General features: G+C 51.7%; 1 protein-coding gene across 2 annotated transcripts in view; it reads left to right on the top strand.

Annotated features, from left to right (window-relative positions):
* The window catches only part of PRKCA (protein kinase C alpha), a 408132-nt gene extending 397664 nt beyond the window's left edge, over positions 1-10468 (top strand). For both annotated transcript variants that reach the window (XM_066386622.1, XM_066386623.1), the window contains one exon: positions 4013-10468. In XM_066386622.1, the coding sequence (XP_066242719.1) occupies positions 4013-4177 (165 nt within the window). In that variant the 3' untranslated portion in view covers positions 4178-10468. The remainder of the gene's footprint in view (positions 1-4012) is intronic.
* The last annotated feature ends 2618 nt before the right edge of the window (positions 10469-13086 follow it).

The following is a 13086-nucleotide window of genomic DNA, read 5'->3' as shown; positions in this document are numbered from 1 at the left end:
TTCAGCCGCCCGCCCGTTCTTCCAGGGCCTCCTCCACGGCTTACGAGGGTGCAGCCACAGACCCGGGGCTTTATTCTTTTTTCTAACACATAAAACTTTTACTTCACACATAAGTAATTGAAATAGTCATACACTTAACTCACATAAATACGTACATTTGGGCACACACAGAAATGAGTAACTGCAGCTAACACGGTCATTATCACTGAATAATTCTAAAACGGTCACTTGTTTTCTCTTTGATCAAAATAGGCATCGTGAGTGAAGTATTTCCTAGCTGTGCTCTCTGCCTATGTCTTAGTCAAATAAATGGTTCTGTCTTTGTGATGAAATGCCTTGTGCCCTAAGTCAGAGTCCTCCGGGAGCCAGCCCACAGCAGGGAGGAAGGTGTGTGCAGTCTGGTGGGATGTGTACCCGCAGGAGATCGGAGGCCTGTAAAGAGGAAGGGGAAGCCTGTGAAGACCTGTTATTAACCTGGCAGCACTGGGCCGCTGGGGCTGAGTCCCTCCAGAGGACCTGAGAGGGAGTGGGGAGCACTCCCCGGCCCCTCTGAGGGCGGAGGATGCCAGGGTCGCTGTCCACCTCCCACCCCTCAGTGCTTGAAGGCTCTTCCTGGCGTGAGAAAGGAAGCATGACTCCCCAGCGCGTCTCACCTGCCCTCGCCTGGGCTGAGGGAGTGGCCTTCGATGGCCAGAGAACCTCTTTAGGCAAGAATTAATCAAAAATAGCAACAACCAAAAAAAAAAGCTCTAGACAGTACCTATGGCAGGAAATGATGTTTTCAGTTAGTCTGGTAAGAATTGTGAAGGAGAGTGTGCCAAGCAGAAGTAAAGACACTAAGAGGGAGGGTGTTGGGTGTTTTAAAATGAAGGGAAGAGAATCACTGTGCTGGGCCCTGTGTGGTGGACCCTGGCAAGCACATGTGATAAAACGAGGATAGAGATTCCTGGGGCAGTTTACTTGAGACTTGGCGACTGTGTTTAAGATTGGGTCGTGTCCTGTGTGGAGCAGGGAAGGAGGGAGAGTCTGCGACAGGGAAGGTCATCACATTTAAGATCGCCCTTGCTGCTCTGTGGGTGATGGGTTGGGGCAGAGAGGCGAGGGCATGGAGGGACGGCAGAGGAGACTGCTGCCCAGTCTAGGGTGCAGTGGGCGCCTGAATTGCAGTGGAGATTGGGGAAGGTGGATGATTTTTATATCTATCTTGGAACTAAAACTTAAAAAGTGGTATGAGGGTGACAGTCAAGAGAGCATAATTTTCTGACTGTCTTTGTGGATCAAAGGGGGCACTGGCTACTTAGATTTTACCTTGAGGTAAAGATTTAGAGATGAGATTGGGAAAACTTACGTCTGGAAAGTCTCTGAGACATACAAGGGAAAATGTGAAGTTAAGTTACACCAAGTGCTCTGACTTGGGACTGTGATTCTAGTAATTAGGGGGCACATCTCTGCAAATCATCAAGGGGGTTAAAAACTACTGTCCATGGGCTGATGCAGAGAATTCGGCTGGAGGAAAGGAGCCAACCTTGTGTATTTTTTCCTTTTTGTTGAATCTATTGGGGTGACACTGGTTAACAAAACTGTACAGGTGTTGGGTGCACAGTTCTACAGTACAGCATCTGTACACTTCATCTTCGCCCTCAGCCTGGCCTTCCTCCGGTCTCTCCGCCGGAGTAAACAAGATTTAGAACTAGAAAGAACAGGGGAGATTGGTGGCGGCGAGCGGTTCTGAGACTGACGGTGGCACTCCCGTTGCGTGCGACAGCAGAGCAGAGCTCAGATGAACTGGGCCCGTCCTTCCCCTTGGCTCTGTGGACAGCGGCAGTCCCCGCATGGGGCTTGATGCAGTGGGGGCTTCTGCCCCATGGGTTGCAGTGCGTGGCTTTCCAAGCTGTGGCCGCCATCAGGAGCAACCCTCCTCTGGACAACAGCTTTAGAGTTGGACGTCCTGGACCATCTGTCCCCACCCCCAGGCTTCTCAGTGTTGACATTTATGTGGTCCACTTTTAGATCATAGGAGTGCTTCTCTGGGTTGGTTTATTTTTTACTCTTCTGGGCGATTTACCTGTAGCTTTTCGAACTCACTGTTGAGAAATGATTCATGTGTATAGTCAAGATGGCACCCAAGGAAAGGGAAAACCTGTGTGATTGTTTCACATCAAGAGCCAGACGGGTAGGGCTCCAGCTGGGAGGAGGACATCTCACCTTGGCTTGCTGCCTCCTTTCTTTTAGAGGCTTCACCTTTTTTTCCATTTTTCCAGAAGTTCCTTCTTGTTCATCTTTGCATGGTTAGTGAACAGCAAAAGAATGCAACTGAGTGCTTTTTAAGGCACACGTAAGCCAGCCCCGGGAAGCACCACCTTAGAGGTAGATGAATGGCTGTGGATTAATCAGGTTCCCATAGGACGTCCTCCTGGAAGCCAGCTCCACCGAGGCTGGATCGCTCGCTGACAACACTTCTGCCTTGGGCTTCTGTTGCTTCCCCTCCCAGGGCTCTCACAGATGGCAATCCTTGCCTAATGTCCTTGTTTGACCCTGGGGACGACCCAGCCTTTCATTACCATCTTAGTATAGCCCTGACTTCTCAACAATAGCACTTGTTGACATTTTGGACCAACCATCCTTGGGGGTTGAGGAGTCCTGTGCACTAAGGGGTGTTTAACAGCATCCCTGACCTCTGCCTGCTAGATGCCAGCAATACCCCCTGTCCAAGTCATGGCAACCAAGAATGATTTCAGAGATTGCCCAGTGTCCCCAAAGAAGGGGGCAGAGGACAAAATCATCCCTGGTTGAGAACCACTGGTATCTCCAAAGGAGGGCTGTTTTTTGTTTTGTTTTGTTTTGTTTTGTTTTGTTTTGTTTTGTTTGTGACAGAGACAGACAGAGAGAGGGACAGACAGGGACAGACAGGAAGGGAGAGAGATGAGAAGCATCAATTCCATGTTGTGACACTGATTGCTTTCTCATATGTGCCTTGACCGTGGGGCTACAGCAGAGCGAGTGACCCCTTGCTCGAGCCAGCGACCTTGGGTCCAAGCTGGTGAGCCTTGCTCAAACCAGATGAGCCTGCATTCAAGCTGTCGACCTCGGGGTTTCGAACCTGGGTCCTCTGCATCCCAGTCCGACGCTCTGTCCACTGCGCCACTACCTGGTCAAGCAAGAGGGCTGTTTTTTTAGTTGTCATTACAACAGCAGTGTCTGAATGTGGGGCCCCATGTGAGGTAGGCCTGGCTGGTTGGCTGGTTGGCTGGTTGGCTGGTCGGTTGGTTGGCTGGTTGGGTGGAGAAGAGGAACAGCTGAGACAGCAGGCTTTCCTCTGCCTCCTTTGGGCACCAGTGCAAACCCAGCGCCTGAGGCCATCCTATACATGAAGTCCATGTTGACCTGTGTGCTGGTTGACCGGATCAAGCTAGATATGCTGAAGTCCAGCTGGGGCCCCAGGTTAGCATCCCAACCTGGTCATCATCACACCTGCCCCCTGTCATTCAAAGATGAAGGGCTGGGCTTTTTAGAACATTTCAGTTGGAAGACACACATAGCACATCTTTTACTTTATTACAAACACCATTTCAAAGAACCGGATGTGGGACAGTGAGCTCAGCCTCTCGGTCTAGGGGTAACTGCCTGTGTTCCCACCCAGCAGCCTGGCCTTTCAACGTGGATCCGTGACTGATGGCCCCATGTGCGTGGAGCCCGTGCTCAAGCCCTGCTTGCTCTGTGAGGTGGAAGTAAAAGAAGCTGTTGCCTGTTGTCACCTCACTGTCAACAGCGCATTTCCACCAGGGTTTCACTTTGGTGGGGGTGGGGGGAGGTGTATGAAGGTTCACAACTGAGTCTCCATTGTTGTTTGCTGTGCCTGGCTTTCAGTGTGGTCGGCCTGCAAGCCCTCCAAGTCCCTCCCGCCTAACCAGCCCGACTCCCGCTGCGCTCCGCGCGGGCGCTCCCAGCAAGCAGCAGCCGAGTGTTGTGTAATGCTTAATGATCTTTCCCTCTCTCTCTGTTTTCTCCGCAGTGCGGCAAGGGAGCAGAAAACTTTGACAAGTTCTTCACACGAGGGCAACCCGTCTTAACACCTCCTGATCAGCTGGTCATTGCTAACATAGACCAGTCTGATTTCGAAGGGTTCTCGTATGTCAACCCCCAGTTTGTGCACCCCATCTTACAGAGCGCAGTATGAAACGCACGAGAGCAGATGCCTCCCCTGCCCCCACCCACACTTCCCCCCCAGCAGTGGGAAATGATCCTTAACCCTAAAATTGTAAGGCCACGGCCTTGTTTCTTGTTCCAGATGGAAGCCTGCACATCGTAGGGTTTCTAGTCCAAGTGTGACCAACCATTCAGGGTCTCTCTCTTGCAACCAAGAACATTATCTTAGTGGAAGACGATACACTGTTCAGTGTCCAGTTTAATTGCTAGAAGTCACCTCTGGCTGTAGGTTAAACCTTCCCAGAAAGCAAACAGACTCTTGCCCCTTTTTTGGTACGATTTGATATATTTCCCATATCTTCTCTCTGTCGGTTTTCACCATCAGGTTCCTCCCAACCCAACCAGAGATGTGGCTGGACACATCTCCACCCAGGCACCTTTGGCACGAGAGAAAGGGGAGCCCAGAGAGCAGAGAGTGCACACGGGGTGGGGAGGCTTCAGGGTACCTCTGCTGCTGCTGTTCTCTGCCTCCATGGAAACAGCCCCTAGAATCCAAGAAGCCAGGATGTCATTTGCAAGCTCACTGTTCCCAGACGTTGACAGTCATAGCCCAATCATGGTCCGGCAGTTACCTGTCTTTAAAAAAAGAGAGAGAGAAAGAAAACCTCAGATGAGTGTTCCATCAGCCGGTCATCTTGTACCCTATTTGGTTGATACCTATCTTGATACTTGCATTTCTTTGTAAGAGGCCAAATCTTCTAAGGACTTTGCTAAATGAGCAAATGTGAAGTCATTTCAGATCGAGGCAAAACCAGTGTGTGCGTACGTCCGTGTTCATCTCTGGGAAATTATTCTGTGATCCAGGGTGCCATCAGCAATGCCACTACTCGCCAGTGTTGCTAGCCAACCCCCCCTCCACCACCAATATTTTGCTACCTACTTCCTAAGAATCTGAAGGATACGCCCCACCCCCTTTTGTACTTATTTATTTAATAGGCTGCAGTATCGTTTATGAGAGTACGATGTACAGTAACTTAAAGTGTTGACTCTAGAATCAGTCCCTCCTGGTGGCCTTCCCTCTCATCTCTGTCCCTCACCATCCCCTTAGGGATGGAAAACGATACAGTTTTGGTCCCCACTTCTAGTTCCTGTTGAATGACACACCTGGAGCTGCAGAATCGGGAAACCTAGATACATATCAGCTCAAAGATGTTTTATTGCAAGAAGGATTTTAATATGTTTTGCAAATGCATCATGCAATGAATTTTGCATGTTTATAATAAACCTTAATAACAAGTGAATCTATATTATTGATATAATTGTATCAAGTATGAAGAGAGTATTATAATAATTTTATAAGATACAATTGTGCTATCCGTATTCGTGAAGGCTCTTGTTTCTAATCCTGCTTCTGTGATTAAGTTGTATTGAATTCTTTGTGGCCCTGCTTCCTCTCCCCACCCCATCCTGTGTGTGCCCTGCACATTGGCACTGTACTGGACGTATTAATTTTTTAATGTAGATGTAATTTCATAAACTAATGGCTACTTTACATGATTTATTAGGCTTATGTATATAAATATTTGATTCTACCTGTAAACAAAAGTTTTGGGGGATTATTTTTGAGATGAGACTCTCTTGGCTTCTTAATGCTATCTTCTGCTCTGGTTTTTTGTGCCAGTCCCTCTTGGGGACGGCGGGGAGTGATTAACTCCGGTGTGGCTAGTATGAACAGATGTGGGCGATCACAGCCCCTGGGCTGGACTCTCTTGTTTTCTTCCTTCCAGCCTCGTTACGATTAGTGACTCGGGGGGCAGTGGACCGGGAGGTGCCCTTGCTGATCCGTGTGCCTGGTCACGCCAGGCGGACCCTGACCTCTGGAAGGACCCGCACGTTTGTTCCGCACGCACAGACTTTGTGAGACGCACCGTCCAGCCGCCCCCGGGCACGGCCGCCCCCTGCAGCTCTCCGCACAGGCTTTTCAGAGGCCACAGAGTTTCTTCAGCTGTTGCTGGAGCCGGTCAGAGGAGCGCTTCGCCACTAGACACCGTCCCACGCAGTCCCTCAGAGAACCTGTCTTCTGCAACAGAAAGGCGTTCAGATGGAAGCTGCTTTCACGCCTCCCGGCGGGCTGCTCTGCCTCCTTGTCCCCAGCAGCGTCTCAGCTAAGTGCCTCCTCCAGTGTATTCCGGCCTGAGATTTATGGAACACTCAGCTGCCAAGGGGGCTTTGAGACGAGAGACCTCTCTGTCCTGGGAACCCCTGGGGGCAAGAAGAGATGGGTAGGGGACAGGTCAGACCCAAGAACAACTTCCCTGTCATCTTCAATGGACTGTGGACTTCAGAACTCCAGAGGGTCTAACACATCGCGAGCTGCAGTCCTGCTAGTCAGTGCACATTCGGGGGACACGGCCTCACCAGGTATACCTCAGTTCAATCTGATAGAAAAGGGACAAGTTTATAGAAAGGGCCTAAGAAACAAAAGAACCCATCACCCTGCCCCAGAAGGGAGCTACAGCAAAACAGGTTTCCAGCCGAGCCCTCCAGGGGACGAAGTCCCAGAAAAGCACACGAATTGTGGCCGTTTGTGCCCAAGCCCCACACTGCCCATCCACCTGTTGTAAGCCAGCAGCAGGCCCAGGCTTTTGGAGAAACAGCCAAAACATCTCCAAAATTATTCTTATTTCTCTAGGAAACATGGTCACCATCTCACCTGGCTTGTATTCTTCCCAAATGTGTGAAAAATTTTTCAAAGAAAATTCCCTGTCTGTGGGGCCTGTCACTGTGCCCGAGGGCCAGCAGGCATGAGGGCAAACAGTAAGAACCGGGCCAGTGAAGTGTCACCTGGACGTAGCCTGTTTGGTACCGTGCTGTGTACTGAATTCAGAGAAAGACTAATGCTTGAAAGATTTTGGCAGATAGTTATTGGCTTGATAGTTACTGCTGAAAGAGCGAGTCAGGGCAACCATGCACACAACCCTTAGCCACAGCACGGCTGAAGTTGTGTGGCACTGTCCCACGCCGCGGGCGTGGCGGGAACAAGCACAGGCAGGGGCTACCGTTTGAAGTGGGCAGCCCGCTGGAGGCTGGAATGAAGAGGATGCCTCAGGGTCGGGTGACTAGGGGACACGAGGAAGGCCCAGCCCCTGGGCACTCCCGTACCACAAGGGCCTATGGAGGTCCAGGCGGCCGACAGAATCTAGCACAATCTGAGTCTCCCCCTCGGACTCATCGGCCTGTGAGTCCGAAAGGCTGTCACTGCCCTGCATTGTTTTGTCCTGGAAGGTGGCTGCTGTCCAGGGGCGGACGTCCCCGCTGAGACTGCGGGCCGCCAGCCCCTCTCAGCATCATCGGCATCGTGTCTGAAGCCACTAGGGGTTGGGTTGGAGTGGAAGTATCTGGAGTGCCCTCGGGTTTATGGGAGGTTCACTCAAGGCAAGAACTAACTCAAGAGGGCGATGCAAGACCTTGGGGCCGACATGATTGCTCTGGCAGCACGTCTGCTTCTCTTGTATCCCTTGACCCGGTCCGTGTGAATGCAGCCTGTCTTCTTACGAGGCTTTCCCAGTAGGAATTTTAGTAGGAAATGTGAGAGTTAAGGGCTCTCTGGAAATGGCCTGAGATGGTGGTTGAAATACAGAAAGGCCCAGGCTAACGCACGCCAGCAAATGGCCTGTTGAGCACGTCCCTGAGCTGCGGTTCTTCGCAGAGCGTGGCAACTCGCTGGTGAGTGAGGGCGCAGCCCCCAAGCGGGCGTCCTGTGGATGTTCTGAGAAGCAGGAAGTCGGTGGAGGCCACGGTGGGTAAGGAACTGGGAGAGAAGCGGGGTTTGAGCGTGTCTGGAAGGAGGCTTGCTGCGCAGAAGGAAAGGAAGTCAGGATGGAGGAGAAGGAGATGGTGCCTTGGGAAGGAAGCTGCTGCCGTTTCCAGGGCCTTGCCACCAGAGGGCGCTGGTGCAGGTGACCGTCACCCCCCACTGGTCCTTGAGAGCAAGTTGTCATTGGGGAGATAGCCTTGTCCTCGAAAACGGTTCCCAATGTCAGCAGCATCCTCACCAGCTGCTAGAAGCCCCCTTCCCCTCCCTACCTGCCAGGGGCTGAGCCAGAACCATCCGCCACCCTGGGACCCAGCAGGTCCCCACCCTTTTCCTCTGGGGCTGGCTGCCAAGCACTGTGGCACCAGGGATGGAAGGAGAAGTCACAGAAACGGCTACCAGTGCAGTTCCCACCTGATTCCATTTAGCAAGAGAGATTTGAGGGGTGGGGGGAGGCGTTTGCTGGGATTTGTTTTCTCTGTACTGAAGAGGGGGGGAGTGAGAGCCTTATGTTTTTAAAAGCCTCAGAAAAGCAACACCATCTGACAGTCATTTTCCCACCTGAGTCTTAGGCAGTCACCTACTTCTTATATGTGTGCAGTTCGCACCATTGCCCGTTTCTTTAAAGCCAGCAAGGGCAGGAGCGTCCCCCTTGCTGAAAGCAGTCATCAGCATGAAATGGACGCTGAGCCAGGGGCCCAACGGGGTCCAGGGACAGGGAAGGCACGGCGGGTCTGGTGAGGGAAGGGTCGCTGGTTGTTAGTGACTGCACACGTGTTTCACAAGGAGTATTGAGAAGTATTTTTAAAACATTTTCCTTGAGTTGCTTGGGTTTACATTTTATGAAATACAGCAGGCTGCAAACGTTTCTGTCGCTTCCCATCGGGGCTGACACTGCAAATGTAGGGAGGCCTGAGCATTTCTGCTGTCAGAAGCCTCAATGTGGGGAAGGATACCTGAGTTACACATGGATGAAGGCCGTCATCTGGAAATGGTGTCGACCGCAGTTCTGCTAACTCAGTGATGTCAGGGACTCTCTGGTCTGTGGGATCAAGTGTCAGTTAATAACTATATAGGTCAGTCTCAGTTATTAAACAGCCTTACAATGCCCCCTATCACACTATAAGGCCCACAAGTTCCAAAGACTTTTTTTTACACCTTAAGGAAGAAATTAATTTAACTCCAGTAGAAAACTGGGTATGCTGGCTCTTTGTACTTTTTTATAGAGAACTTTAATAACTCAGTTCTTTAAAAAGAAGTTTTTAAAATAAATATACTGACAGTTTTATAGGATTCCCATCACACAGCCCCTGTGGCGCTCCGCCAGAGCACCTTGACCCAGGGATCCCCCAGCCACCAGGGTGTGGCGTCTTCATCACAACGGCTGCAAGTTCAGGGGGACATGCTGGTGGACAGCTGGCCTCCGTGTTTTTAATAGACACTGGGGACAACTGTCTCAAGTCTGGAAACTTTCAGACCATAGAAAGATGGCTTTATTGGGCCTCTTCCAGAGGCAGCCCTAAGCTAGCAGCCCGGGGGGCCCGGGCGCCCCTTTCCTTGCTCTGTGAGGTTTTGTGACCACCTTTTGGCATGAGGAGAGGGTGTGTCCTCAGCTCTGTCCCCAGCCCTCAGGAGTCCCAGGTGTCTCCGACTCAGTGAAAATGCAGAGATGTCCTATGAGGCTTTTGCCCATTGGGCAATTCAGAAACGCTTTACAGTCCCTGAGAAAGAAGAGGCGGCAGCCACACCCACAGGCGTCTGTCCCAGAGTCCATCCTTATGTGAGTCGACAGATCCCTACTTTTCAGAAAACAAGTATCAAGTCCACTTTAAGGAGTCTTTTTTTTCTAAAATAAGACAAAGGGTGGCTTTGTGTTTTCTAACTAAATAACTGTATCTTTGTGTCCTCTGCCTAACTTTAGGAGTGTTTATTCCTGTGACTGCGCATAGGTTTTTGTGAATGCTCATCTTGGAAGAGTGTGAACCTTGTCTCAAGGAGATTAGTGGCCTATTCAAAATTATAGATGAAGGCAGTTATTCTCTTAAGTCTAAATGGTCTAAAAATTCTCCTCATGTCCCTTCTCTTAGGGTCTTTCAGAATAACTTTTATAGAAGGTCAGAAACATTTGAAATCATTGCTTTTGCTATGTAATATGTGTGTGTGTGTGTGTGTGTGTGTGTGTGTGTGTGTGTGTGTGTGTGTGTGTGTAGGACACACCATGTTTAAATCGTTCATTGAGAAACATCGTGTAAGACTCACCTTTGGAAGAAGGCGGAGGAGGAAGAGTTGGAGGCTGGGTTGTTGCTTCTGTGGAAAGCACCTTCTGATGCCTGGAGAGGCCGTTCAGCTGTCCGTGACGCTGGGTTTATTGTGGGCGAGATGAATGTATAAATTACTGCATTGCTTTTCTCAATTCGTATGCCCTCCAATCTTTGTTTGCATGATATGCTTTGTTAGAGACATTAATTCAGAGTGTATGAATAAACATAATGATCATTCCTTAGTGTACTTGAGTCTCATTTGCATCATTTGTGGCATCACCATTATTTTTAAAATACTCATCTTCTATAATTTGACTCTGGACACATTCTGCACACATACTCCATTTAAATTTACCTTTTTTTCCCAATGTATACAGTTTGATGAAATTACTTTTTAAATTGAACTTGTGGGGGTGACACTGGTTAATAAAAGTATATAGGTAACGGGTGTATGATACTATAACACATCAACTATGTATTGTGCATTCACCCCCCCAAGTCAAGTCTCCTTCCATCACCATTTATCCCCTCATACCCTCTTCTACTTCTCCCTTGCCCCCACTTTTTTTTCCTTAAAATACTTTATGCTTTGAATCAAAACCCAAGCAGTTACTGGGATAAAGTAATGGTAGGTCATTCATTCATTCATCGGCCATTCAGGGAGCAGACACTCAGGACCAGGAGCTGTGCCAGGCGCTGGGGACGTGGTGGTGAGGAGGACTGGCCTGGCCCCTGCCTGTGGGAGGCTTAGGCTCTGGCACCCCCAAACTGCAGGGGACACATGGCAGCTGATGCGGGCACTGTCCAAGGACACCATCCTCTTCCACTAGGATTCTGGGAGGAATTCAGCTCAAACTGTGGGAATTGTCCTCCAGAAAGAGGTACTTTTCACACATCCTGCCGGCTGGGCTGTGGAAGCAGCTTCAGGGCCGCTGCCGTTTTCAGTTCGAGCAGGCCTTGTCCTGTCCTTCCTCATGGGTGCAAACATCAGAGAATGAAACAGGTAGGAAACATTCTTAACACTCAACACAGGAGGGAACTAGCCTCAAAGAAAGTTAAAAAACCAACAAAAATAGCACTGCTAGAAGCCACAGGTCAGCATTGACCAAGTTCGCCTGGCTGGCTTCCTCGCCTCCTTTGGGGACTGCCGTCCCTCATGCTCCACCCCCAGCACTACCGTGTGCACCCACATCTGCCAGGGTTGTGTCTCCTCTCCTCCAGGTGCTGCCCCAGCCCACTCAGTCAGTTACCGAGTGAGGGCTGGCAACTCCAGCAAGATCAGCTGTGGCTGGGCCTCCTGGTCCCATGACAGCCCGGGGGGGGGGGGGCGGGGGGCTGAGCCCCAGGAGGACACGCGGCCCTGTCGGGACTTGATCAGCCACCAGTCTCAGGGTGGCAGTGCTGAGCCCCAGGAGGACACGCGGCCCTGTCGGGACTTGATCAGCCACCAGACTCAGGGTGGCAGTTCCCCAGCTGTCCTTCCCTCTGAGCCACACACCTGATACCTCCAGCGGGGCTGGCAGCCCATTGCCAAGCTGACCCAGGAGGTCATTGAGCCTGACACTGTCCCTGCACCGCAGGCGCGCGCGCACACACACACACACACACACACACACCTGCATCCAGGCCCCCGCCCATTGCCAAGCTGACCCAGGAGGCCATTAAGCCTGACACTGTCACACACACACACACACCTGCATCCAGGCCCCCGCGGCGGGCCTGGCACCCACGCTGCATCCCTCATCCATCTCGGGAGAGGAAGCCTGGGTGGCAATTAAGAGCGAACCTGGGACCACACTGCCTGGCATCCCATGGAGTGATTGTTTGATGAGGGGTGAGCTATTTGTGCTGCTCTCTGCCTCAGCCTCCTCACTGTAAAAGGAGATGATGGTGATGGTGTTGCAGGGTGAGGACTAGACAGGCCCCGAGGTGTTACATACAATAGAGCCCCCGGCAAGAAAGTGCTCGCTCTCCTCGCCAGGGCAGGAGACCGCGGCCCTCTTCCCGCTAAGACCAAGCAGGAGCTGCGGTTTCAGCCAGGAATGGCCCCGGGGTGTTTCTCCCTTCCAGCCCTATTTAAGAAAGGTGGCCATGGGCATCTACGGCCACACCACCCTGAATGCGACCGATCTCGTCTAATCTCAGAAGCTAAGCGAGTGGAGCCGGGTTAGTACGTAGTTAGATGGAGAAAGGGGGCTGTGAATCAGTGAAGAGGAGGTTCCTGGTGTGGAGATCATTGTTGAAGCAACCTCAGAGTCTATAGGAACAGGGCTGAACGGGGGCGTGCGGGGCCCCCAGCAGGCTAAAGATGGATGTTCTGGAAATAGGAAGTCCCTGTTCACAGAGAGCGCAGCTGAGCAGTGTGGGAGGAGAGCAGAGCAGCACTGCCAAACCCCCGTTCCAGCACCCACGGCCACAGCTGTGCCCCCAGAGGGGCAGCCGGGCTGCTGCCCAGCCACCTGCTCCCGGTCTGGCTTGGCTGGGTGAACGGTCGATGGCCCTGGGGCGTGAGCTCCAGGAGACAGCCCGGCAGACGCAAGCACCACGGCACCCCAGGGCTCCACTCCAGCCCGAGCAGCTGTGCAGTGGGCGGCTGTTGGAGGGAAGAGAGGGAGTCTAACGTGGAGGAACTCAAGCCCACGGCACTGTGGCTGGTAGAGGCTCCCTGTGTGTCTCTCCTTGCCCTGAAATGATTGGAGGTGGCACTAGGTGTGGGTGTGGGGGAGAAGGGGGTGTCGTCTCTAATTGTTTAAGTCGGGAGCTCCCAGAGAGGCAGTCCCCGTGGCTAGGGTACAAGGTAGGGAACACAGCGTCAGGCCGGGGCAGGCAGTGCAGCCACAGAATGCTGGCTGCAGCAAAAGTTGC

The sequence above is a fragment of the Saccopteryx leptura genome, chromosome 5 (genome assembly GCF_036850995.1).
Source record: "Saccopteryx leptura isolate mSacLep1 chromosome 5, mSacLep1_pri_phased_curated, whole genome shotgun sequence".
In the NCBI taxonomy this organism is placed as follows: domain Eukaryota; kingdom Metazoa; phylum Chordata; class Mammalia; order Chiroptera; family Emballonuridae; genus Saccopteryx; species Saccopteryx leptura.
This window is presented reverse-complemented; position numbering and strand designations above follow the sequence as displayed.